This window comes from Ovis canadensis, chromosome 18 (assembly GCF_042477335.2).
Source record: "Ovis canadensis isolate MfBH-ARS-UI-01 breed Bighorn chromosome 18, ARS-UI_OviCan_v2, whole genome shotgun sequence".
Classification (NCBI taxonomy): Eukaryota; Metazoa; Chordata; class Mammalia; order Artiodactyla; family Bovidae; genus Ovis; species Ovis canadensis.
In genome coordinates this window covers 44,017,449-44,045,093 of record NC_091262.1, presented here as the reverse complement: position 1 = coordinate 44,045,093, position 27,645 = coordinate 44,017,449, and the positions used below count along the sequence as shown (strand labels likewise).

Genomic DNA, 27,645 nt, shown 5'->3' with positions numbered 1-27,645 from the left:
ACATCACATTTTGTCTTGCCATTTTTTAAAAAGGTGAACATTTTGTTTTTCCCAATAGAAACTCAATGTCTTCTTTCCGTCCTGGGAGAGGGCATAATGATAGTCGAAGGAGTGTGTTTTACACCAGTGAAGAGTGGGAGCTTCTAGACCCAAGCCCTAAGGAACTGGAGGAGTCCATGGTGCAGGAGGAGAGGAAGAAGCAGACGCCTGAAGGAAACAAAGGTATGGACGTGGGCCCTGTCATCGTCACTCTCGCCTCTGCCATCTGTCAGCCCCCGATGCCCTTGGAGGCCCTTTGGTCACAGGTACCACTAGGAGCATGAGACCCAGTGGGAGCTGTTTTCTCTCTGTGGGAAACAAAATATAAAAGCTTAAAAATGAGATGTCACAGAAATAAATAAATGTCCTGTCCTGTGGTTCTGAGACTTTTTCAGGAAATGGGAAATCCAGAAGTCATGGTGCTCTTTATGGAAATACTGATTTAAAAAAAAAAAAAGAAAACTTTCTATTTACAGATATGTGTTAATGCACACAAAAGTAGAAAATGTGGTGTCATATTCTGCAGCTTTGGCTTCTTTCTTCTCTGAGCTCCTGCCCCTTGGCATCTACTACCAGCTGGGTTATTTTAAATTAAATTCTAGATATTAATCCATTGCATGTGTAAACATTTTAGTATGTATATCTAAGAGATGATTCTTTAAAAGAACCATGGCTTCACCATTAAACCTAAATGCAGCTACGGTAAGTCCTGCTTGTCTTCTTCCCCAGTTGTTCTGTAATTCTGGCAGTTGGCCTGAGCAAGTGAGGTGCTAACAGGGCCCCTAGGTGTGTTTAGTTGTGTGTCTTTTTAGGTCTCTTTCAGGCTGAACAGCTCTCTGTTTTCTTTTTGTCTTTCATTTACCTCGCTCTGCTTGTTGAAGAACCAGAGTCTTCATGCTGAGGAATTGCCCACATTCTGGGTTTTGCTGATTGTATTTCTGTAAGGTCACGTAACAGGCTCCTCCATTCCTGTATTTGCTCATACGCTGTTTACACTGTACGTGGTGTTTCCCGTATACACTGGTCGCTAGAGCAGAGGCCTGCACAGATTCAGGGTTGACTTTTAATTATGACTAGAGTATGTTTTGGGTTGGTGTAGGGGCTGGGGATGTTGTTTATTTCTTGTTGAATCACATCTGGAAGATGTAATATCTGGTTTTCCCTCTTTCTGTGATACTAAGGTCCATCAGGATTTAAGGTGTCAGCCTGACTCATTCTTACATTTCTCCATCAGCATTTTGTTAAGCAGCCTTTCATGGTTCCACAGCCATGGATCCATTGAGGGAATATCAATGTTTTAAATGTAAAATAGCAATAAATAATTTTGAAATTCTTCCTTGTGCTCGCTTCTGGCACAGGCTAACAGGAATAGGAGGCAGAGTTTTAGGAAATCTTACTGAGAGCATATGTTCACTAAAGGCAATATTTTTCTGTCCCGTGGGAAAGGACCACCAGGACTTGCTTTGGTGGGGAGTTCCCTTGTGATCTGCAGGATGGTCACATGGAAGCCTATGGTCCAGTGTGACGTGGTGAAGATATGGCCAAGCTGAGCATGCCTTGTGGCCCAGCGCGTGGCACAGCTGGAGGGGCACCCCGTAGAGGGGCTCCTTGTGAACTGGGAAAGCCTCCTGGAGGAACAGGGATTGGGGCTGGGGATTTGGATTGTTGAAGGTAAATACTGTTGGTTCTGATTTCCCCTAGAGACTCTAGGGATGAACTGGAAGGGTGCACAGTAGCAAGACTGGAAGGGAAGAATCACTGAGGCTTAGTGACTCGATCAAGGCACGAACTGCCAGCACTGCTGGAGGGCAGTGCCTTCTTAGTCTCTGCTCAGCCCCTGGCCCTTTGAGAGGCAGCCCATGTGAAAGACACAGGGAGACAAAGGTGTCTCTGATTTTTATCTTGTTGATTCATGGATATTTCCTGTGAGTCAGGAGTCAGCCCACCAGCTTCTTGTCCCTGTTATTCATGGGAAGTAAGCTAATCTCCATGGGCTTCCCCGGTGGCTCAGAGGTGAAGAATCTGCCTATAGTGCAGGAGATACGGGTTTGATCCCTGGGTCAGGAAGATCTCCTGGTGAAGGAAATCACAACCCACTCCAGTATTCTTGCCTGTGAAATCCCAAAGGAGCCTGATGGGCTACAGTCAATGGTGTCCCAAAGAGTCGGAAACAACTTAATGACTGGACAACAATAGCAGTAGCAAGCTAATCTGTGTACATGCAGAAAAGCCCTCTAGTCAGAAATGTTTGGCTTGATGGATTTTCACAAAGTGAACATATCCATGTAGCCAGCACTTACTTGAAGAAACAGGACAGTGCCAGGGGCCAGCCCCCATCCCCAGACCACTTCGAGTCACTGCATCACCTCCCACCCCCTCCACCCCACCACCATCCTGACTCCTAACATCATAGATTTTGTTTTGCCTGCTTTCTAAATTTATGTAAATGGAATCTGTATAGCATGCCCTCCTGTGTCTCCTCTTTACATTTTTAATATATATTCAAATCCATCTACACTAAAATTTATTTGGCTATCTCAGTATTTTTAAGAAAGAGAATAAAATGGATTTACAATTAAGAAAACATAAACTTGGGGGTTTTGTGGGTTTTTTTCTTTTTTAGTAAATACAGATGAGCAGAAAGCAAGCAGCCAAGATCCGTAGTGTATCTCTAAGTCCTGCCTGCTAGCCTTGTAGATGTTGGCCCTGTCCTCACTGAGGCGCCAGGGGAAGGGATGCTGTGTGCCCAGGGTGCTGATGCTGTAGGAACTTGGAGCAACCGGGCTTTTCCCTGGTCTGTGTTCCCGCTCTCTTTGGTCCTCAAAGCACCTGAAATTGGAAAATGGTGATGTGAACATATAGGCTTAGAACGGATCTTCTGAGAAACAAACTTAATATTACAAAAGAATCTTAAGAGAGGTATAGTACAGTTTTGTCATAGATTCCTCATTAGTACTGATGTACAGTCTAACTTTTTTCACCTGTCTTAATGCAAAAATTGAGCATTAAACATTAAACTTCCCCTGTGGTCTAGCGGCTAGAGTGCAGCACTTTCACCACCGCGGCCCAGGTTCAGTTCCTAGTCAGGGAAAACTTTCTTGGCTTCCCTGCTGGCTCAGCTGGTAAAGAGTCTGTCTGCAGTGCGGGAAACGCAGGTTCAATCCCTGGGTAGGGAAGATCCCCTGGAGAAGGAAATGGCAACCCCCACTCCAGTATTCTTGCCTGGAGAATTCCATAGACAGAGGAGCCTGGTGGGCTATAGTCCATGGGGTCACAGAGTCACAAAGAGTCAGACGCAACTGAGTGACTAACACTTTCTCTTTCAGTGCAAAAATTGAGCCATCAAATAGAGACAGTTTTCCTTAAAAGTGTTCATGTGAAAGATCGTCTTTGGTTCTAAGTTTGGTTGTTATCAGGAACGAGGTAGGAGCACAGTGATGCGCACAGAACTCCTTAGATGATGATATTAATGTATTTTAATGTATTTTACTGGAATTTCCGGAAGGAAGATCAGGGTTGAACTTAAAACAAGCTTTTTTTTTTTTTTTTAATGTAGGAATAACTGGCTCAGGATTTCCCTTTGATTTTGGACGTATTCCCTATAAAGGAAGGCGCCCTTTGAAAGAAATGATTGGATCATACAAAAATCGCCACAGTCTTGGTGACCCTTCACCCGAGGTGCCATCGGGCAGTGGCAGCGCCAGCAAGCCGGCCTCTGAGATGCAGCTGCTTGTCCAGAACCAGCAGGAAGAGCTAGAAAGGTTAAGAAAAGACTTAGCCAGTCAGAAGGTAATTCTCCTTCCTCAGCGTTTATATCTTATCTCACATCAGCAGGCCAGGGACCGGAGGAGAAAAACCCGGCTTTCTTGTTTCTCTGGCTCTGTTATTTCCCAGAAGGTGCTTTTCCCCTAAGAGTTACATGTTGCCATGGCCACTGACGTAGGCACTGCTGCTCTGCTTGATCGTTTATTCATAGATACTTGAAATTCTGAGGAGAGTGAAGACCCTCAGAGTGAACTGGGGAGGGTGTCGTCTGCACCTCGCCCACTCTCTTTGAGCATAATTCCAGCCCAAGCCCTGTGAACAGTTTGTAAGAGTTTCCACATCCTGTTAAACAGCAGCTTTTTTTTGAGCTGATCACACCTAATTATACTTAATTCCCCAGCAGATCAGTGAACTTAGAGCTCAGATGTTTTAATACGGATGAATGTTCACTGGGAACCATTGCTAATTGCAGTCTGCCTGTCCACCATTTCCTGCTTCCTATCATTGTTCTCTGCAGACAGCCTTTATGGAACAATTATTTTTCCTTCTCTAATTTTTGAGATCCTTCAAGAAGAAGTTGGGTGTTAAGCTGTTTCCATTAAATTTCTGCATTTGCTCAGATGCTAATGGTTGCTCCGTGTAGACTTGTCATGATCCCTGCTTTTCCTCCCATCCCTGCTCCCTGATCCATCTTCCCTGGCTCCCAGGAGCTCGTGCGGCTGCTGCAGCAGACGGTGCGGTCCTCCCAGTATGACAAGTACTTCACAAGCAGTCGCCTCTGCGATGGGGTCCCACAGGACACACTGGGGCTTCTGCACCAGAAGGACGACCAGATTCTGGGCCTCACCAACCAGCTGGAGAGGTTCAACCAGGAGAAAGACAGTCTTCAGCAGGAAGTGAGGATGCTGAAGAGCAAAGTGGGTGAGCTCAGCGAGCGGCTGGGGATGCTGATGGAGACCATCCAGGCCAAGGACGAGGTGATCATGAAGCTCTCCCGGCAGCTCAGCGAGTGCGAGGGCAGCGCGTCCTCGCCCACCTGCGTGCCCGGCTCTCCCGCGGCCGCCCCCACGGGCAGGGACCAGCTGGAACTGGACTGGCTGAAAGTAAGAGCAGGGCCTGGGCTCCGGTTATGGGAACAAGAAACCCACAATCCGCTAACAGTCTGTCCGTTGATGGCAGGCACTCTAGAGCACCTGGCCTTGGTGAGCTAGTTCGGCGGGACAGCAGAGCAGCTGTGCCCTTCTTTTTAAAAACAAACAAAAAAAAACACAAGTGTCACAAGACTTCTAGTCAGAGAGCTGTTAGTTTCCTAAGAAGCTTCCTTGGAAAATGAAAGTCTGCGTCCGTCGATGTCGCCATAGCTCAGAATAGTTTCAGATCTTTCCCCTCCCTTGCAGCTGTGACTTCTCTATTTATGCACCCTTAGAACTTCATTATTCCACGTAACCTCCTGCAGCTGTTTCTTGCCTTCTTTCATGCATGGAGCATCACTGGCACAGCTGCCTTGGCACACAGTGGAGGCCAGGTGAGGGAGCACCGTTCCTGACAGCTGGTGTGGGCTCAGGTAGAGAAGCGGACCCTGGCTCCCAGCGTACTTGGGAGAAGGGCCTGCACAGAGTCAGTGGCCCCCACGCCTAAGGCAGGAGCATCCTGACGCCCAGGAGGGAGGGCAGAGTCTCCTCCCATTGTGCTTCTCTGGGCTGCCCCTGGGGATGGGAGGCGGGTTCTTGACCAGAGGTGACTCTCCCTGTCACACCTGGGGCGGTGACCAGCGGATGAGGCAGGAGGAGCACAGAGGACGCTGGGAAGCAGGGGGCAGGCAAGTGTCCTGTGGAGAAACCCACCTGGCCCCAGGGGAGAGCCGAGAAGCCTTGGGCCACCTCAGCCAGGCCACCAAGAGGGTCCCAGAAGTTTTTCTGCCATCAGCTCTCGATTCGGAGAAGTTTCAGGTGGAGAAGTGTCCCCTAGGATAGAGGCATTTGGTATAACCCAGACCTCAGCTGTCCCCACACAGGTCTGCAACTATCGGTCCCACCAAAGTCTTCCTCACCTGGCTGCAGTTAATGTGGCACTGAGGGTATTTTGTCCCCCAAATGCGGTTTATCCTTGAAGGGCAAAGGTTTGCTACTTTGAGATCATTACTGAGCCTGCTTCATGCCTAGCAGTCCCTGTCATGCAGTGTCAGTCGACTGGTTGACTAATAGTCATGCCTGGACCTTAAAGATAATTCTTAAGTGGAAAGTAAAACTCTGGAATAATAGACGACTTTGTTGGAATATGTTTGTGGTCTCCCATGGTGACCACTTCTTAGGGACAGCCCCCAGTAGAAATGTGAGGCCAGAAGGATTTATTGGTGAGAAAAACCGAAAGGGCAACAGCAGCATCAAAGCCCTCAATCTCTATGCTTTATAATTATAACTGCTACAAAAATAGCTGTGTTAAAAAAAAAAAAAAAAGGTCTTGGGTAGTGTTGCCAGTAAAAGTTGGTTTTGTGTGTACATGCAAGCTAGAGTGTACCCAACCTTAAATATACATTTCTTTTTTACTGTTTTTTTTTTTAAGAGTCCCTTTTTATAGTCTTTTTTTTACATCCCTTTTTGCAGTCTGTTATTTAAGGTCAACTGAATTTTTTTATGATTAATTGTTTGTATTTATTTATTTGGGTGTACCAGGTCTTAGTTGCAGCACATGGGATCTTCAACCTTCATTGCAGCACATGGGGTTTTAGTCGCCTGCTGTGAACTCTGAATTGCAGCATGTGGGACCTGGTTCCCTGACCAGGGATTGAACCCAGGCCCTCTGCATTGGGAGGGCAGGGTCTTAGTCGCTGGACCACCAGGGAAGTCCCTCACCTGAATTTTATGCTTTGCAAGCGCATCTGTTTTTGTAGGATTTAGAGAGAAACACCAGGGTGTTTGCTTTCCAGGCTGCGGTGAGTGGTGCTCTGCAGGGGAGCACGTTTCACCAGGGAGTGGAACCACGGTGCGTGGGGGCATGTGGGGGGGGGGGTTCCAGACTGTTCGCCTTTTGATTCTGTCACCATTATTTATCACCCTTTCTCTTCTTCCCTGTGATTTGCTGTTCCTTGAATATCTTCCTACATACAGCTTTTCCTGCTTATTACTCTTTCATTCATTCAGCCAGCCAGCCAGCCAGCAATGTGGTGGGCTTTGCACTCTGCACAAAGTAGACGGTCTCTGTCCTCCTGGAGCTCAGAGTTTAGTTTAGAAAGCACAAAAATTAAAAAAGCAGAATCACAACTGTAATAAACACCAGTGAGAAAGGGGATGTGGCCCAGTATGGTGAGGTGGTTTAGACTGAGCTTCCAACCCAGGCTTACCACTAACTCTGACCTGAGGCAGGCTGGTTCACCTCTCTGCCTCAGTGTTCATCTGCGAAATGGCACTCACCTCGTAGAGTCTTATAAGGGTTTAAAGAGGTAGTCCATGTAAAGCCTTCACAGAACACCTGGTATCCCATAGAGTTTTGTTTTACTCATTATTTCTTTGGCTGCATCAGGTCTTAATTGCAGCGTGCAGGATCTCTCATTGCAGTGTGTGTGCTCAGTAGTTGCAGCTCGTGGCTCCAGAGCGTGGGCTCAGTGGCTGTGGTGTGCAGGCTTAGTTGCCCCTCGGCATGTGGGATCTTAGTTCGTTGACAGGGGTGGAACCCTCGTCCTCTGGATTGGAAGGCAGATTCCTAACCACTGGACCACCAGGGAAGTCCCCTGCTAGAGTCTAAGTTAGGGCTACGATCGTCATTCTAGGGAAGGAGTCCTTGAGGTGCGCTGTCAGGACTTCCTTAGACTCAAGCACGAAGTTTAACTCAAAGACATGTGTCCTGCTCCCCCGACCCACCTTGTACTGCCCAGTCTCTGCCCAGCACGGTCCAGTGTATTCTTCAGTTGCCCTCTAGCTCACCTTCCTTCAGTCAGCCTGCCTTTTGGTGATGTTTGTTCATTGTTTGCAAATACGAGAGCTTCCAGACACCAGAAGAAAGGAGAACGTCATGTTTTAGATTAGAAAAGGAAATCTGTGGGCCTCCTTCAGGGTCTGACAGCGGCTGTCCCCAGTCCTTGCCATGATAATGTGTTCTTGCTGAGACTGAGAATGTGTGATGCGGATCAGAGCTCAGATGGGAGTTGGGGCCAAGCACCCGGGCCAAAGGCCCAGCAGGCCTGGCTCCCAGACCCACACTTAGTCATCGCACGGCCTCCCTGTGACTCAGCTCTTCATTTAGGAAACGGAGATGATGAGCAGTTGCCAAAGAGTAGAGTTGTGAGGTTTAAGTGAGATTGAGGGTCTCTTCCAGGCTTAGCTGCTCTGTAAGTGTTAGCGATTACAGGGACTGTGGGAACATTTTCAGTTCTTCTGTGTTTTCAAGGGAGATTGTATGCCGCCACAGTGGTTCCCAGTTTGGAGATGCAGGCATCTCTGGACACATCCCTGGGGAGGGGCTGTGGTCTCTGTCGTGGAACAGCAAAGAGGTCAGGGCCTTTCTTGACTGCCTTGGCCTTGGACCAAGGTACTCGTTGACCACCCTTGGAGATACCGTGAATAGTTCCTCCTGAGGTTGAGGAATCAGAGATTCCTCGGGAACTTCACACAGAGTAGGGGACAAACACATTTGTAAAAGACTGGATTTGGTAGGGCGCATTTAGAAATCACTGCCCTAATTGTCTCAAAGATTACCTTTCCCTTCCTTTGCTCAGAGTTTGAAGGGCTGAAGGTAACACACAGCATCTGCTTCTGCCAGACCTGAACTTTTAGTTGGACCTGGTGAACTTGTGACTAGCTTGTGATGTTCGCTCCTTTTTCTTCTTTATTTCTTTGTTTTTGACTGTGCTGGGTCTTCGTTGCTGCACGTGGGCCTTCTCTGGTTGTGGAGAGCGGGCTTCTCGTTGTGGCGGCTTCTGTTGTGGCACATGGGCCCTGGAGCACGCAGGCTTAGGTGTGGCCCGCAGGCTTAGGTGCTCTGTGGCCTGTGGAATCTTCCCGGACCAGGGATTGAACCCGCGTCCCCTGTTTTGGCAGGCAGATTCTTAACCACTGGACCACCAGGAAAGTCCTTATGATGTTCTCTTAAAACATAAAGCAAACGTGTCAAGAGCTAACCACTGGCAAATTTAGGTGAAGGGTATATTGTGTTTATTGTACTTTTCTTCCAACTTTTCCATAAGTTTGAAATTTTTTAATGTAAAAAAAAATTGAGGAACATAATCTCTTTAAGTGCCTTATACATTGTAGGCTATAGGTATTCATTATTAAGTGTAATTCTTTAGTTAAGAACATTGTATATATGTATAGCCTTTTCTACATAAACTGGATAAGTGAAAATGAGAATGGACAGAAAATTTGTTCAGGTTCTCTAGTTAAAAAACAAGATGACTACAAGGCATTACCTTTTGTACCACCTCAGTGAATGTGGGTAGATAAAATATTTGCATAGATTTAGGACATAAGTCCTACTTACTTCTCCTAAGGTCAGTTGAGAAAAATCACCACCATCAAGTAGATTTATTTCCCCATCTCCTTCATTATGCAGTGGTCCCTATTTTCCTTCCCCTGCCAAGGGTGGACATAAAGCTTAATCAGAAAGTGCCTAATAATCATTTTCAGTTCCTTAGAACTTGCTCTAACTTAGAAAGGGCTAGCCACTGCGTCCCCTTTGGGCTTCCCTGGTAGCTCAGCTAGTAAAGAATCCACCTGCAATGTAGGAGACCCTGATTCGATTCCTGGGTTGGGAAGATCCCCTGAAGAAGGGAATGGCTACCCACTCCAATATTCTGGCCTGGAGAACACATGGGGTTGCAAAGAGTCAGACACGACTGAGCGACTTGCACTTTCAGAAAGGGCTATTTGATTGGTAAGGGAGCAAAATATTAATTATAAAGGATAGTCAACATTCAACCAGTGTGAGTTGATGAACTTATTTTTTTCCAACAGGATAATCTACAAGGGTACAAAACCCAAAATAAGTTTCTAAATAAGGAAATCTTGGAACTTGCAGCTCTACGGAGAAATGCAGAAAGAAGAGAGAGGGATCTGATGGCAAAGGTGGGTCAGGGTGGGTACATTCTGTCCTCAGGTGGGAGGTGATGTGGTTCAGAAACCATTCAAAAATGGACATGCTTTCAAGTCAGTTCAACCCCCATGCTTGAAGGGATGTGGTTACTGATAACAAAATTTATTTAAAATGTAGATAGTGATAGCGCTGTTTAATTTCACTTTGTGATGAAGACAATAGAAACGCCCTGAGATGTGGGTTTTGTTCACAGGTGTAATGAAGTTTACAGAAAAATAAAATTAGACACAGTTCTAAGGTCCCCCAAATTAAGATTGTTTGGATTTTTTGGTTTATGCTGTTAAGTTGTGTGAGTCGGTTCCGTATCTGTAAGTGGGGGTGATGAACATGATGCCTTCTCTAAATCTGATAGGGTTGGTGAAAGAGTCAGATGTGACTATGCTGATAACTCAGTTGGTAAAGAATCCGCCTGCAATGCAGGAGACCCCCGTTCAATTCCTGGGTCAGGAAGATCTGCTGGAGAAGGGATAGGCTACCCACTCCAATATTCTTGGGCTTCCCTTGTGGCTCAGCTGGTAAAGAATCTGCCTGCAATGCGGGTTTGATGCAAACCTGGGTTTGATGCCTGGGTTGGGAAGATCCCCTGGAGAAGGGAAAGGCTACCCACTGCAGTATTCTGGCCTGGAGAATTCCGTGCACTGTATAGGCCATGGGGTCGCAAAGAGTCGGACACAACTGAGCGACTTTCACTTTCACTTCACTTTCAAAGAGGGCTTTGCGAAGTGTACAGACATCACAGATATTCCAGTGATAATCAAATGAAATTCAGTGACACTGTGTCAACAGCTATTAAATGCCTCATATACCTTTTGAACAGTCCTCAGAGCATCTTCCCAGGCCTTGTTCCTGCATGCGAGGGATGTGTTGATTTGTCTGATAAGGTAGCAGATGGGAGCTGGTGCTGGGTCACAGCATCCTAGGAAAGTACTGAAATACCATAAGGTGGCTGCCTGGGGCCTGTGTGCCAAGTCATGCTCAGCTGGACCTTAGTAATGAGTGTGTGGCCTGGTTTCTGCTGTTCACCTCAGCGCTGTCCAGAACTCATGTGTTGACATACAGAAGCCTTATTACCGGTACTTCTGTGCTTATTACTTTATTACCAGTACTTCCCGCAGAGGGCAGAGGGGCCCCCGTGGACCGTTTAGAGAAGACAGGTGGCCTGTGGCATAAATTCATCTCTTGCCTGGGATATAGTCTCTCTATGGCTCACTTCCTAGTGGTTCTGGGCTTGTCATTCGTTGATTGCTTGAGGTACTTGAGGATTGCTCTTGTGTGTCCGGACGGAGGTAACTATCACATTCTCTGCAGTATTCTAGCCTGGAAGCCAAGCTCTGCCAGATAGAAAGCAAATACTTAATACTGCTCCAAGAAATGAAGAACCCAGTTTGCTCAGAAGAACAGGGGCCTGCTCGGGATGTCATAGCCCAGCTGCTGGAGGACGCTCTGCAGGTTGAGAGTCCAGAGCATCCGGAGCAAGCATTCATTAAACCTCATCTTGTCAGGTAAAGGAGCTCGCAACTGCTGGGAGTGGGGGACCCATTTCTCAAGCCCCCCTTTAACCACAGTAGCCACTCACCAAGAACTTTACACAGTTCTCCATGTCTGCTTCGATGCTCATGACAAGGACTGTCAGTCATTAGAAATGTCATCTCATCAATCTTGCTGTCATAATCAAGTAACAGAGCTGGGATTCAGCCCCGGTCTTTTGATTTCAAGACTTTTCTTGCATGTACCATGCTACTGAGGATGCTAGCCAGTCTTGCTGTAAGAGGAGCCAGTCCTCCGAGGAGTAGAATCTTCTCCAGAGACCCATGGGTACAGCTGCACTCATGGGGACTTTGGAAACAAAGGAGCCCCTAAGTGGGTAACTAGGCCATCTCTGTAAGGGAAGCATACTTGGGTAACCTGATCCAGTGGTTCAGAACTCACTGAGGCTCTGATGCAAGCCATGGACACACTTGGCCCCAAAATGCGGTTGGACATACACCACAAAATTGCATATGTTTTTCAGAAAATCATGGAGTCTGGCAGCCTGTAAAGTATCTTGAATTAAGAACCTTCATATCCTAGTTTCTAAAAAATGAGATTCATGAAATATTGGCAGGAGGAGAAGTCTGTGAATGCGCTCAGTCCAGTCTCCTCCTGTTTCCAGCCCTACTATGCTTGGCTTCTCCTGCCCCGCCCTGGTCCCAGGGGAAGCCCTGCCTCAGCCTGACCCGCCCTTTCCCTTCTCTGTGCCTACAGCACCGGCCTGCCTTGTCCGTGCTACTCAGATGACAGGTAAAAAATACGCTATCGAAATGCAACCAGTGCCATCGTCACAGAACTTCTACTGAGGTCTGTGTGCCAGGAGCTGTGCCACTGCTCATGTTTAACACTCAAGGAGGAATGTTATATCCTCAGCAAATGCAAACGCCGGGGTCAGGGAGGTGATGTAACGCGCCCAGGTCACACGGCCAGGGAGTGGCGAGGACAGGACTCCACTCTGGCAGCCGGGTTCCCCACGTGTGCACTCCTGCTGTGTTCCGGGAGCCGGGTGGAGCCCAGCTGTCTGCCCCCGGGCACCATGTCATCTTCCGTCACGCGTTTTAGACTTTACGTTGTATGTTTTCAAACTTTATGTATAAGTAGAACAATAACTGTGTATGTTGAGTTACTTTTAACTTTTCGTTACGGAATTTCAAAGTAGTAGCATCATATGACACCCCCATATGTAACTGTTACCCAGTAATTTGACAATTATTAACATTTTGCCAATCTTGTTTCTTCTTATCCATCCCCTCCGAAATTTTTTTCTGATATATTTTAAAGCAAGTACCAGACATGTCATTTCCACTTTCAGCACTTCAATATGTACCTGTAATTGAAGACACTTTTTAATATGCGAATCCTACCATATTCATACCTTTTTGCGACTTATTTCTTTCAACATTGTTTTCTGAAATTATACAGATGGATTTATGTAGCTCCTGAGCAATTTTTTTATCTGCCTTACACAGCTTCATTGTCTATCACTTTTTTATTCCTTTGTCTCATGGTAGACACTTAGAGTAGTTCCATTTTTTCTTTTTACAAACTGTGATGCAGTAGACATCGTGGTTTGTGTATCTGTGTGTCCGTGTGTTGGCGTGAGAGTTTCTCCAGTGTTGGATATGCTTATCTTCCCCTCTGCTGGATCCGATTTTCAGCGTGCTCCTACAGGGTCACAGACTCAGCAGCAGTGTGTGAAAGGCCTCCTTCTGGTTTCCCGTGCCTGCCGTCACCATCATTGTTTTACGTTGCTAAGTTTGTGATACATATTATTGTCTAACGGTTCTGTAGGTCAGCAGTCGAGCATGGTCTTGCTGGATGGAATCAGGGTATCAGCAGAGCCGCATTCCTTCCTGAAGGTTCGAGGAGACAGTTTGTGTCCTTGCTTACTCAAGCTGTTGGGAGGATACGGTTCCTTCTGGTTGTGGGGCTAGGTCTCTGTTTCCTTGCTGGTCATCAAGTGTGGCCATTTCCAGCTCCTCGAGGCCACCTGTTTTTCTTGGCTGTGGCCGCCTTCTTTCATCTTCACAGCCAGCAACCGTGGGTCCAAGCCCTCTCCCACGTCATGTCCCCCTGCCTCTGTCCATTGTCGCACCTCTCTGGTCCACTCTCCTGCCTTCCTCTTCCACCTGCAGGGCTCCTGTGATTTCTGTGGTCCCACCTGGGACGCCCAGGATAACCTCCCTGTCTTAAGTGCCATAGCTAATTCCGCACACGGTGTACCTCTTGCCACATGACGTGACATATTCACAGATTCCAGGGACGTCTTTGGGGGCCATTATTCTGCCGAGCACTGGAGAAGGAAATGGCAACCACTCCAGTGTTCTTGCCTGGAGAATCCCAGGGACGGGGGAGCCTGATGGGCTGCCGTCTATGGGGTCGCACAGTTGGATACGACTGAAGCGACTTAGCAGCAGCAGCAGCAGCAGCATTCTGCCTAGCACAGCCTTAATTCTTTTTCATGCCTAGTATCTTACTAATGTAATGTTTTCTCCTTTGTCTTTTTACTTTTTAAAACGGTATTTTTTGAGCATAAGTGTTATGCGTGTGTATATGTATGCTATATAAACATACATGCTCATGTATTAATATATTAATGTAGCCAAATTTATCAGCCTTGTGTTTGCAGTCTTGCTTGTATTTTCTGTGCTTTTTACATTGAGCGCTTCGACCATCTAGAACTGAATTTTTTTTTCCCATGTAGTATCCAGAAGGGATCTAAAGCAGTTTTTTCTATACAGCTAGCCAGTTATTCTCACCCTGTTTATTGAGAAGTTAATTATTTTCTCACTGAATTGAAATGCCTGATCATATATCACAGTGCCATTTACGTATGAGTAGGTTTCTAGGTTCTTTTCATGTTTCATTGACCTTTTTGCCAGATTGCATCATTTAACTTTTCGTTTTGTTTTTTCTCAACAGTGAATATGACATTTATGGGTTTAAGACTGTCCCAGAGGATGATGAGGAAGAGAAGTTGGTTGCCAAAGTCCGGGCATTGGACCTGAAGACCCTCTACCTCACAGAAAACCAGGAGGTCTCCACTGGGGTCAAGTGGGAAAACTACTTTGCAAGCACAGTGAACAGGGAGATGACATGTTCCCCAGAATTAAAGAACCTGGTCCGTGCGGGCATCCCACATGAGCACCGTTCCAAGGTGTGGAAGTGGTGTGTGGACCGTCACATCAAGAAGTTCAAGGACAGCACTCAGCCCGGTTACTTCCAGACTTTGCTTCAGAAGGCGCTGGAGAAACAGAACCCGGCCTCCAAGCAGATTGAGCTGGACCTGCTGCGGACTCTGCCCAACAACAAGCATTACTCGTGCCCCACCTCGGAGGGCATACAGAAGCTGCGCAACGTCCTGCTTGCCTTCTCCTGGCGGAATCCAGACATTGGCTATTGCCAGGGTCTCAACAGGTGGGTCCCCAGCCCACGGAGGGCTCCTCTTTGTTCTTAAGATAACTTGTAGCTCCACAGACTGCCTGATAGCCCCTTCCCTTCCCGGGAGCCAAGAAAAGCCAGTCTTTTAAGGGAAAGAAGTATTAATAGCTGCAGTAAGGTAATTTTAATTATGCCCCATCCCCAATTCTAGAATAATTGAGAGAAAGAAGCATGCTTTCGAGAAGCCTTAAGAACAGTAGACTGTTTGAAGCAGCTGGGTTTCTCATTTAGACTTCCTTGCTGCTGTCCTCACACTCAGGTTTTGATCTGCGGTTTGCGTTCGTTCATTTAAAATGCATGATGTGACAACAAGGGCACTCCCTGTTTATACAGGATCTTCATCAGTCATGAGATTGCCCCAAATAATTTTGCAGCTGGTCAAAACCTAGCCCTTAAAGAGCCCAAACATGTTTTATTTTGGCCTAGAATCTTCTGCAGGTCTGGCATGCTTCCCTGCTTCCATAGGCAAAGGACACTGAAAAGCCTCTCACCTTCTCTGAACCATCCAGGCTCCTCATTCCGAACTGAGCTGCACTGGCATGAGGCCATGGGAGGCACTGAGGTCTGTTCTCTGAGAAGCTGCTCCTGTCATTGGACTTTGAGCACTAGTGGCTGCTTTTTGCCTCTGTCTGTCTCTTACCTAGCTGGTGCACTCCTGTTGCTTCTACTTGCTGCTGGTAGTAGAGTCCATTTATGTCCCTCCCAAAGTAGATAATCCACTAGATTATCGTGGATTATGTTCGTATTATGTTCACAGAATGAAGAAGCTCCATGTGTGATCTCTAGCAGTTCTCCTGTAAGTCAAGTGCATGCATTGTGTTTTGAATGCTGACATTTATTCTAGCAGCTCTTGGGCCTTTTTTAATCCTCATCCATGCTGGATACCGACTTCTGGATACAGACTGTCTTTTGCATTTGAAATGAGAGCGTTGCAGGAAAAAGTGCTTTTAAGCTGGAACGTTAGTTGCTTAAAACCTGAAACCAGTGGTTTCCAGGAAGTCATTGTCTCTGTGGTGGTCAGGCTAGGGTCCCCTCTCTGTGCCCTGAAAGTAAGAGGGACTTTGACTGCTCCTCAATGGTCCCCTTAAAAAAAAAAAAAAGGCTGTAAATAAGACATTGCCTAACAAAGCAGCCTTGTTTTGCTTAAATGGACAGTTCACACTGCATACTCAGTCTAAAACTTCCTGAAAGCTAAAACTTTGTGAAACTTAAGGGATCTTGGTGAGGACTTGCGCATGCCTGTTAGGAGTGCAAGAGCACCCCATTTATCTGACACTGGTATAGAATCAGCTCTTCCCCACATTAGGACACCTTCCAGCTTTAATTTAGACTTTATCTGCACCATCACCATTGGGACCTCTAAACTTTAACCATTTTACTTCCTTTTTTTTCCATCCACATTATTTTGTACACATATTCTGAGAACCCAGAACTTGAGCAGAAAGACCTGTAGCCTTTGCTCAGTGATTCTCGCCTATCATCGTGGACATCAGTTAGCTTAAAGTGATGTCTTAGAAGGCTCTGCGGATCTCAGTCTCTCTGCCCCTTCTTGTGGTGTCCTCGGGTGCTGACCTCATCCTGTTTCTCCCTCCGTAGCCATCTCTACTTGTTGTAACCTTTCTACTCTCCATCCCATCATGCTGACTCAAGGTGTCCCCTTCCCAGTTTTTTTTTTTTTAACCTCTCAATTTGAGATTTCATTATAATTTTTATCCAAGGAAGAAAACAAAAATAAATTCTAAGAAATGACTTCGGTCTTTCCCATAAGTGATGCACAAGCAGAAGTTCTCGGGTGTGTAGAGAGGGGCTTTTCCATTGCCTTTTCCTTCCCATCCTTCTGTCCCGAATGCCCGCTCAGAGCCAGACCTGATGAAGTTTCTGGGTGAGTAACCTCTCGGAGGTGACAGTGTCAAACATAGCTGGACCCAGGTTTCCATTGTGAGTGACCGAACAGCTGATACACACAGCCCCCTTTCCAGCCCCACGTGCATGCTGTGGATGCCGTATTTTGAGAAAGCCCCCATGATGGTTCATTTGCGTGAAGCCCCATTTCAAGTAGATTGGTATCAAGAAAGTTGTTTTTAAACCATCGTATGTTCTTTCTCTTTTATATTCACCCCTCAATATTTTGTGCGTAAAAGGATTCGTTGGAACTTAAACAAAAAACTCAAAGAATTAGCTGCATTAGCAAAATCTTATCATGAAAAACATTTTAAAAAATGAGGCCGACATCATTGGGAAATAATTTCATCATCTTTAAACAAAAACCAAACGAAAGGGAAGGTGGATGTAGCTTTGCTTTTCAAACTAGGAGATGCTTCCCTTGCCACAAAATACTTAACTTAGTGTTATTTCTTGGAGAATAGAAGTCGCTTTGGTGTGTGAGAGCACATAATGCTATGCAGACCTCTGTGAAGGTGGGCTGTGCTGCCTGGGTCTGGGCCAGGGGGCTGGCGCTCACCTTGTTCTCTGTTTGCTTGTAGGTTGGTGGCCGTGGCCCTCCTGTACCTGGAACAAGAAGACGCCTTCTGGTGTCTAGTCACCATAGTGGAAGTTTTCATGCCTCGAGACTATTACACAAAGACTCTTTTAGGATCCCAGGTACTCTAAAAATATTGTGCTTCAGTCAGCAACTTGTAGAATTAGAGCTGAAATGTGACCTGAATTAAGTGTTGATTGGGGAGGCTCCGTGGGCATGACAAGGTACACACGGAGGCCGCCCCCTCTGCCCGCCCCCGCCTCCCCCAGCCTGGGCCGGGCTGCTCACAAGCCAGTGAGTGCCCCGTCGGGCTCGCTTGGTGCCCTGGAAGCCAGCAGACCTGCTCTGTGGTCACTGCTCAGCACTGCCTCCCCTGGACTCTGCCTGGCTGGCTAAGCCACAGTTCAGGGGTGCCTGGGGAGCCTGGGTGTGTTAGCTCTGGTTCTCCAAGAGGCCAAGGCCGAGGCAGAAGCAGACGTGCCAGAGACTACTGAGGGGAAAACCCATGAAGGATCAAGGGGAGGGACTGGGGAAGGCAGGAGAACCCCCAGACCAGTGAAAGGAGGGGGGTTTGGGTGGTGGGGAAGGCCCCAGCCTGCTGTGCAGTTCTCAGAAAGTTTTGGTCAGGCCAGTGTGGAGTCCTCAAGCCAAGGTCACCTGTTAAAGTGCACACGAGACCCACCCGCAGCCGTGCCCCTGCCCTGCTCGCTCACGGGCCGGAAGCAGCAGGGACGACACGGCTCCTGTGAACAATGTCGTGATGGATCCAGAGGGACAGTGCTGGGGCCATGCACAGCCCGCAGCAGGAGGTCTGAACAGCACAGTTCCTGCCCACCGCTCCTGGAGTCTGAAGCCAGGGGCCAGTAGGATGATGTGGACTGGGAGGGCCAGGGGTTCTGGTCCCACTTGTGACATCCCACCTCAGGACCAGACCCTTGGCCCTTGCAGCCCAGGGCATCTCTTCCCGTGCTGGACTGGGGCTTTTGCTGTTGTTGGCTTCTGGATGGACTTTCCCTGCTCCCCAACTGGCAGCCCTCCTCCTCCTGTGTCTGACCTGTGTCCATTCCTCCTCCCCGAGAGCTCTGCGTCTCCTGACCACAGCCAGGCCAAGCCTGTGTCCATGGGCTGCCGCATCCTTGCCTCCAGGCTTGTGCCGATAGTTGGTCTGCCTGCTCACGGCTGCTCCGTGCCCTTCCCTGCACTTCTCTATTCCCTACAGCCGGGTCTGCAGGCCCGGGCCATCTCCCAGCCCCTGCGTGCCCAGCACAGGCACGTGGGAGCCTGGAGGAGGGCAGGGAGCTGAGGGCCCTTCTCCCCTCTCTGTCTCGGGCACTTCCTGCTGGTGACTCTGTCTCCTCCGTGGCACCAGCTCCTGTCTGTGCCACCGGGGGCTCCCGTGCTTCACCCTAGGGGTGGCTTCCTGCCCTGGCCTCTGGGCCGCCTCACCATCGACTGTTTGGCTTCTCGGCCTCTCTGTCACCAGTGTGACCACTGCCCAGGAAAACCCCTGTTATAGATGTTTCGTGAGGTTTCTGTTGGCCTGGGAGGTCCCTGTGTTTTACTTTCTATTTGCATTTCTGTCTTTGGAGGGATCCCCCTTGTTGCCTTCTGTTAGCACCTGCACTGCCCTCTTACCCATAGACCCCAGGCCAGGAATTGGGTCAGCCCACACTCCCCCTTCCTGTCCGTCTGTGCCCCTGGAGTTGCTGTTTCTGATCACTGCCACCCGCCAGGTGGCTCAGATCAGTTCCCTTGTCCTCTCACCACTGTTAGGTCACCGTCCCCTCTCCTGCATCATTGCAGGTGCTCTTCTCCTCCCTTCCTGCCTTTACCCACCCATCCTTCCATCCGTCTCACTCACAGATTCAGCCACGACCTCCCTGCACTGGGTCCAGGCCTCTCCCAACCTTCCTCAGACTGTTTACCATCTGAGCCACCAGGGAAGCCCAGTAGATGCTCGCTGAAGTTAGGTAATACAGAAGTGCATATTAAGAGGGAAATGAAAAGTCACCTGTTACCCTGCCAACTTGAGAACCACAGTTAGCATTTTGATGTATTTCCTTTTGACTTTTCCCCAATACATTGAAGTATCCAGATTGAGAGCTGATTATCCTGGCTGGTTCACATTCACATGATAGCCTGAGCATTTTCTCATAATGTTATCTAATTTTCAGTGTCATATTTGGTAATATTCCATCAGTTGATTGGACATGAGGTGCTGAACCATTTTTCTGTAACGGATGTTGTATAAGGCCACTCTTCAAATGGGGATAGCCTTGTGTGTGTGGTCAGCCCCAGTGCCGTGCCTTGCAGCTCACCGTCAGCTGCCTCCTGCCAGAGCTGAGCGCTGAGCCCCTTCACACTGCACTGCGGTCCAGACACTCAGCAGCTTCTCCATCTGTCCCCTTGGCTGAGTGTACATTGTACCCCAGGACCTCAGTAGACTCTGGGGACACAGAGATGAATATAGTCATTCCACGTCCTCTTGAGCTCAGAGAGCTGAACAGAGGCCTGAGCAGGCGTCCCCTGGCAGCCTTCCCCACACCAGCCCTCCGCCAAGCCCCAGGCAGCCTCAAGAACAGGGCACCATCTGCCACCTACCTGGCAGGAAAGGCGTGTGCCTGGGTCTTCTCCCATTTCAAGGCCAGCTGACTGGTCCCTTCCTCTCAGGCACTTTCAGCCCAGTCCTTCTAGGCAGAGGCATCACATCACCATCACTTGGCCCAATAGTCAGCTGTTGTCTTCCTTGGCTGTTTGCAGCCTCTAAAGGCAGAGTGCGTGCATGCTAATGGCGCTGGTGGTAAAGAACCCACCTGCCAATGCCAGAGATGTAAGGGACGCAGGTGTGACCCCTGGGTCAGGAAGCTCCCCTGGAGGGGGCACTGCAACCCACTCCCGTATTCTTGCCTGGAGAATCCCAAGGACAGAGGAGCCTGGCGGGCTACAGTCCATGGGGTCACAGAGTCAGACACAGCTGAGCGCCTTAGTATGCATGCAGAGGCAGCACCTGCTCCTGTTGTTTCTCGTCCCCAGCACTGGCCAGCGCCACGTGTGAGGTGCGTGCACATGGGTGGTGGGCCAGCGCCACGTGTGAGGTGCGTGCACATGGGTGGTGGCTGTTCATATGCTGAGGGGTGGAATAGTACCAGCACTAGTGAGTGATGCTGACCTTCCCTGTGGGAGGGTCTGGGCTTCCACAGAAACTGACCCAAGAGGAAGGATGCCCAGGTATGGCTTGCCATGGCTCTCGCGCATGCTCCCGTAAGATGTTTTGACAACTTGCCTTTCAGTAGCTGGTCCACCTGTCAGAATCTTACAGCAGTGGAGAATAGATAGAGGTGAGGAGGTGAGAGGGTGATACTTTTTGCATACCGTGAGATGGGTTTTATAACTTCTTATGTGTTTTTGTTTAAGTCTTCTAAGAAAGATTAATTATAATTTATTTCATCTAATTTAGGTCTTTGAAATTTTGTCTCTTCTAGCCAGAAAGCAAACTGGACAAAAATGTATGTTTCCAACCATGATTCCTGCATTTTATCCTTTGTGCACCCTAAGGTGACTTTACAATGCTTTAGAATCATTTCTGTAGAAAATAATGTTTTATAAGTTATTTTGCCTTTTAAATTTTTATATTTCAACCAGTGATGCTTAACCTGTGTAACATTCTTTAAAAAAAAATTTTTTTTTTTACTATAATGACTTCTATATTTAAAAAGAAAAAAAAAACCTTCCCATAAGGGTAAACAATTGAGTTTTTCAAAGCTTTAGATTCTCCTTAAAAAAGGAAGGATATTTTAAAATGTCATTTCAACATTTATCTAGATTGTTGCTAGTTGTTTTAGCATCTCAGTCATCCCAAGAATTCACACACCTTCTACCATAGCTTGACTGATAATGCGGGTGAAAGCCTGGCAGGCTTTCCGGGATCCGTTCCTGGGAGCAGACTTGCTGCAGGGTGTCTTCCTGTCTCCTGGGCGTTGCTGGACTGCTCTCCCAGGCAGTCGCTCCAGTTCCCGCTCCCATCTCAGTGTGCCACTCAGGGCACGCTGACGAGGCCGACGTTTCCTGCGCGGCTGCGCTGCTCCTGGGCAGCCTGGCTGTGGCCCGCTGTGCACGGCGGCTTGCTCTCTTGCGCGGGGCTCTTTCTTCTTTGATGCTTCGCTGCTCGCTGGAGGAGTGGTGACCTCACTGGACCCAGGCCCTGGAGCCTCGGCCCAGGTCTCTGTTGAGCTGCAGTTGTCCTGCTCGAGATGCCCCCCGGGCACCAGTATGTCTCAGTCTCCCAGCCCTCATTCCTGTGATCCGGCCTCAGGGGACCACACTCTGCCCTCTCCACGGCCCTCTGGAGGCCTGTGTGTTCCGAGCACCCCTCCTCCTCACCTCTGATGGCAGAGGGTCTGCATGGTTTACAGACGTTACCTCCATGTAGTTCCGATCTAGATGCTCCTCTCCTCCTACCACCTCCCCTTGGCTCAGATTTTCATCCCCTCTGCTCTGGGTGGGGGGGCCTCCATGGGTCTCCCCTTTAGCTCGGCCCCTGTTGCAGGTGGAGAGACAGACCTAAAGCACAAATCCAGCCCCATCGCTCTCCTGCCCAAAGCCTGTTGATGCTTCTTCCTTCATTGCCTGCTGCAGTTTTCAAACATGAGTAATCAGTATAGGGGTTCGGCAGTAGCGTTTTTCATCACATTAAGTTGAAGAGACTAGAATTGAGGCATCAAAGTGTGTCCTACTGTGTGAAGTTAAGTAATGCTTGTGAAAGATTTGTTTCTGTTCGATGCAGACTGGGCGATGTTGATGTATGTTTTCTTGTGAGTCACAGACAAAGGCTGGAAAAGCCCCTGGCCTGTAGATGAAGTCTGACCCTCAGGGGCATGGTGCCTCTGCCAGGCCGGGCTGCCTCCCTCACACCACTCTGCCCATAGTCCTGTGCTCCCCGCTGTGGGGCTGATCTCCCAAGACTTGGCTGGGACCTGAAGGGGCTCCGTAATGCTCTGCAAACACATCTTTACCAAGCCTGCTACGGCTGGTATAACAGTCTATACGTCTCCTTCCTCACTCATCTATTAACTCCTAGAGGTCGGGGCTGAACCCTATTCAAGCCTCAGCCCAGCACTGGCCCCTGCTTGACACAGAGCATAGAGAGATAGCAGCAACCTATGTTGATAGGTATTTACCTGAGTCTCTTATAGTCTTCACAGAAGCCCTGGGAGAAAGAGACCTACTGTTTTCCAGATGAGAAACAGAGCTCTCCAGAACAGTGTGCCAAAGGCCACCCTGGAGTCAATAGTAGAGCTAAGAGCCAAGCTCAGGTGCTGCTGACTCTGGAGTCCTGGCTCCCTCACTGCCCTACCCAGCTAGTAAATTCTTGGTGAATGGATGTGGTGATGCCACACTTCCTCTTGGGCCAGGGACTCAGGTTTGTGGCCCTGTGTAGCCGCACCCTCTGTACTTGCATACAGATTAGCAAGGCTGACTGCTCCACCGGCTCCGCAGCAGCTGTTTTCATGGGGCATTTTGAGTGTACGAGTGGCTTCAGGCCATCGCACCCAGCCCCCTGCCCTGGAGAAAGGATGACAGTCAGCGGGCGCTCAGTGAGCGCCCTCCGTGTGCGGTCAGCTGCTTCTGGGGCACAGAGCCCTCCGCTCTGGGGTGGGCCTTCCACACATTTGGAACGGCCGCGCCGCTGTGCATTGTGATGGGCCTGCAGCCCGCCAGGGCCCTGGATGACCCACTCTGTGCTATGGCAGCCCCCATACACTTCTCCCCTTTGCTCCCTCTCCAGGTGGACCAGCGGGTGTTCAGAGACCTCATGAGCGAGAAACTGCCTCGACTGCATGCCCACTTTGAACAGTACAAAGTCGACTACACCCTAATCACATTCAACTGGTTCCTGGTGGTGTTTGTGGATAGCGTCGTCAGCGACATTCTCTTTAAAATATGGGACTCTTTCCTTTATGAGGGACCAAAGGTGGGTCTGCTCACTGGATGATTCCATGGGCAGTGGCAGAGGCAGCAGAGTGGTTGGCTTAGCTGGGACATGCGACGGTTACCAAGGGGCAGAGTGGCACTGGGGGCCACCGGAGGGGTTGCAGGAGACTGCAGTCAGTTGCTTGTTCATCAGAAACGAGTCTGTGCCAAACCCTGTGCCAGGCACAGGGGCTTCGATGGTTTGCAATCTGAGCCTCAGCCTCTCTCAAACAGCTGGCAGTATTATCCCATTGTATGGATGAGGAGGTAGAGGCCCAGAGTGAGCAGATGATCAGGGTAGACTCAGGGGGCCAGCTTCAGAGCCCTACTGCTCACAGGCCTCCCACCCAGTCTGTGTATGCTTTAAAAAAAAATCAGCTTGTGAATAACTAATACATGTTAAACTCAACTCATATAACTCAGATTGTGCAGCAGAAAGGAGATTCCCAGTCTCCTAACTGTTCTTCTCAATGTGCTGTATCTCTTTTTCAAGGTATTTGATATATATCTAAAATATGATTTTTCAATTTATTATTTATTAGAGATAGTTCCATATCAGGGTATATAGATCTGGCTCTTTTTTTTTTTTTTAAACTCTGCATAGTATCCCCTTCTCCAGATAAACCAGAAATTTATCAAATAGTCTCTTGATAATGGACATTCACCTTGTTTCCAGTCTCCTGCTGTTTCAGACTGCACTATAGTGACTCTGTCTCACCGTCTCTCTATAGGTACAAGTGCATCCATAGGGTTAGTTCTGGAAGGGGATGTGCTGGGTCCAGGGTAAATACAGAATCAAAAGACCCTGTAGTTTTCATCGAGAATGCCAAATTGCCTGCAGAAGGGCCTTGCCAATTTCTGCTCCCACCAGCAGTTTGAGTGTGTATATTAATCCCATACTGTGTCCAGCATAGTACATCATCACCTTTTAAATTCAGTCAGTATTAAGAGTTCTCAACCAGGGCTTAAACAGTGTTTCCCACTGGGCCACAGGTAGGGATGCTAAGAGAAGGATCACTATTTAAACTCTGTAAGTATTGTTTTCTGAATAAGAGAAAATGCACATTGTTGCAGACCAGCCAGCACCCTTAGATGTGGGTGAGGTAATTTGTTCCAGAGCTGCTAGAACTTGCAGGAGCACCCAGAGTCCATTTCTCTGGCCTCAACACAGTGACCCAGAGTCAAATCAGAAAAAAAAAATTTTTTTTTTAATTTTCTTTCCCCATAGTCAGAAGTCAGTAATTCAGATCCTAATTTTAGTAGGTAAAATAAAAACTACCTCTGGAGGCGGAGCTTTCTAAGAGTGAGAATCAGAGTGAAAGTGAAAGTGAAGTCACTCAGTCATGTCCGACTCTTTGTGACCCCGTGGACTGTAGCCTACTAAGCTCCTCTGTCCATGGGATTCTCTAGGCAACAGTACTAGAGTGGGTTGCCATTTCCTTCTCCAGGGGATCTTCCCGACCCAGGGATCGAACCTGGGTTTCCTGCATTCGAGGCAGATGCTTTAACCTCTGAGCCACCAGGGAAGTCCTGAGAATCAGAGGACCCTGGTTTTGATTAATTCAACATGTATCTCTAGTCCTGTATAGCTTATGGACTAGAACTGTGAGCTGAATATGGAGGAGTCCACAAACATTCTACTCCTTAAGGAAATTCTTGGTTTGGGCTGAAGTGTTGCTGCACGCCACCAGAGAGTTGAAAGCGGTTTTCTGTTGAGAAAGGCACCTGAGGTCATGTCTGCCCCAGGGCCCCCGTGCAGGCCATGCTCCCAGGGCCCCGGCAGGCCTCCCACCCTGGAGCTAGCACCTGGAGCTTGGTGCGTCTCTCCTCACGGATTCCCTGTCCTTCCGCAGGTTATCTTCCGCTTTGCCCTGGCACTTTTTAAATACAAGGAAGAGGAGATCCTGAAACTTCAGGATTCAATGTCCATATTCAAGTACCTCCGTTACTTCACACGCACTATCCTGGATGCTAGGTGAGTCCTCGGGGGACCCCCAGACATCCGGGAGAGCAGGGCCCTTGAGCTTTTATCCTTGATCCAATAAGCAACCAAAGCACATCCTTCCTTGTCTCGCGAGCACTTACTGAGTATCTGCCACTTAGCAGGCCCTCTGCTAGGCACAGAGGGTGGTGGGTGAGGAGCAGGTCCTGTCCTCGGAGAGCTCGTGAGGCTGTTCCAGCAGGGTTTTCTCAGAGTTGTGGTGAAGGGAACCCGGGTAACTGGGCTTGGTTGGGGCAGGGCCTGGGCCCGCTGGGCAGAGGGCACCCAGGACCTGTGTGCAGGGCGTGACGGCACAGCATGTTTAGGGAGCTGCCCCAGAGGCTCAGCCAGGGTGGGGCTGGCACGGCAGGATCGAGGCCAGGCCTGAGCAGAGCGGGGTGGTTAAGGCTTTTGTAGACTCTTCCCAGGAGGCTGCTTCATCCTGAGTGTTGGGAAGTCCCTGCAGGTTGGACATGAGCAAGGCATATCTGGTTGGAGCAGGACTGGCTGCAGGAGGCCCAGGCTCCAGATGAGAGAAGTGGTAGCCTGGAGCGAGGTGCCCCCAGAGGCAGAGCAGAGTGGGCAGCTTGAAAGGAGTGGAGAGGGAATTTGAACTTGGAAGGGCCCTGGCTTTCTGGCCTGGGCAGCGAGTGGTCAGGCATCCCCGCCACTCCACAAACATAGGGGGCCTGTCTGGGCCACCCTCGTTGTCCCCTGAACCACAGTTCACAGCTGCTCTGGCCCTGGCAGCCCAGGCGTGTTCGCCAGAGGGTTTCTGTGGACCTGCTGCTGGTTAGGCAAGTGGGGTGCACGTCCTGTGAACCACTGAGTCCCCGTTAATGCTCACTGCATCCCTGTATCGGGGTGGATCCCTATAGCAGACTCGTGGCCTCATGGGAACCACAGGAGTCCTTTCACTGACAAACATTTGGAGCGTATTAACGTTCTTCAAGCTCTGTTGACTGCCACCCATAAGAAGAATGTTTTATCTCACAACCTGGGACGCATATACTGAAGAGTCTGCTACTGGAACAGGAGAATTTGTTGAAATAGTCCCAGTGCTCGATACAGACCTGTGCTGTGCCCTCTGCTATTTTCTAATTACACTGTGTATCACATATTTAAAATGCTCGTCATGACTCACTTAACTGACTCTGATCCACTGATGGGTGACCACCTCCTTGACAAACACCAGTTGCCCCTCCTGATGCTCACAAGAAGAGAAGGTGGCTTCTCTTCTCGGCCAGTGTCATGAGAAGTGGTTGGGCAGCATCAGCCAGGAGGAGCTGCAGGGCACCAGCACTGAGGGGTCCTGGGACAGGGGCTGGGTGGAGCCAGAGAGAGGGGCCTGAGGACCATTCTCCCCTGTGGTTCTCTTGAGTGAGGCAAGGGGACCAGGGAGGTGGATGTTGGGAGAAGATACTGGCTGGGGCCATACCTGGCATCCTTACATGTCACCACTATTGTTAGGATCTTTCGCTTGGGAAGTGGGTTTTCAGAATTTTTTCAGGCTTATTGCCGTATCAACAATAGGATATCCGAGAACACCTGTCCTGGGGTGAACCTTGGGAGTATTCGTTAATCCCACGTCCGGTCAAGACAACGAGAATGGTGTGAGGTGAACTTCACTCCGAGAGCTAATGCCTGTGGAGGGCATCCTGCTCCAGCCCGGGACAGTTTGGTGTGGGTTGTGGGTGATGCCCTGCAGGGTGGCAGAGACGCAGGCGGAACGGGGCCATGGTCTGTTGTGCGTGCTCCTGCAGCGCCACCTGGTGAGTGACTGCGGGAAGTCAAGGTCCCCTGGACCCAGAGTCCTGGCTGCCGCAGGACCACCCCGGGGGTGTTGCAGGACTGCAGATGCCTGCGGTGGTGGGGCCCCACCTCTGTAGCAGGGCCCCAGTGCTCAATAACCTCCCCAGATCAGTGGTTCCAAGGAACAGCAACTGTGCAGAACACTGGTTCCACAGACGAGGAGGCAGGGAATTCCCAGTCAGATGTGGTCAGGAGAGGTGGGTAAAACAAGATTAGACCAGTCTCTGAGTCAGGCCTCTTGGGGACCTCTCACATGCGAAGTATCGTCTTCTGAACTTAGCTGACACAGGGCATTTCTCACCTCTCGATTAGACCTTCCAGGCCCCAGGCAGAGTGGGGTGTGGTTTCCACGCTGCCGCAGGCTGCATTAATAGGCAGTAGTGACGGCCTGGTGGAGGCAGCGGACAGTATCAGTCTAATTTGGTTTTTCTGTAGCAAGGAAGGGCCTGGACACCTCGATGCCAGGTGTATGGAACCCATGACTGACAGCTGTCAGAGGAAAGGGGCTGGCCCTGCAGGTCTGGTTCCCCGTTCCTGGCCAGCG

The 27,645-nt window shown here is 49.1% G+C and overlaps 1 protein-coding gene and 1 non-coding gene across 4 annotated transcripts in view; one reads left to right on the top strand and one right to left on the bottom strand.

The window, feature by feature from the left end:
* TBC1D2B (TBC1 domain family member 2B) overlaps positions 1–27,645 on the top strand; it is an 89,604-nt gene that overhangs the window by 57,743 nt on the left and 4,216 nt on the right. For all 3 annotated transcript variants that reach the window (XM_069560068.1, XM_069560070.1, XM_069560069.1), the window contains exons 4-12: positions 59–222; positions 3,596–3,828; positions 4,512–4,907; positions 9,750–9,860; positions 11,197–11,390; positions 14,341–14,835; positions 17,343–17,460; positions 23,124–23,309; positions 25,162–25,283. In XM_069560068.1, the coding sequence (XP_069416169.1) occupies positions 59–222; positions 3,596–3,828; positions 4,512–4,907; positions 9,750–9,860; positions 11,197–11,390; positions 14,341–14,835; positions 17,343–17,460; positions 23,124–23,309; positions 25,162–25,283 (2,019 nt within the window). The remainder of the gene's footprint in view (positions 1–58; positions 223–3,595; positions 3,829–4,511; positions 4,908–9,749; positions 9,861–11,196; positions 11,391–14,340; positions 14,836–17,342; positions 17,461–23,123; positions 23,310–25,161; positions 25,284–27,645) is intronic.
* On the bottom strand, positions 24,763–24,834 carry TRNAS-CGA (transfer RNA serine (anticodon CGA)). Its single transcript has one exon. It is a non-coding gene; the product is annotated as a tRNA-Ser (tRNA).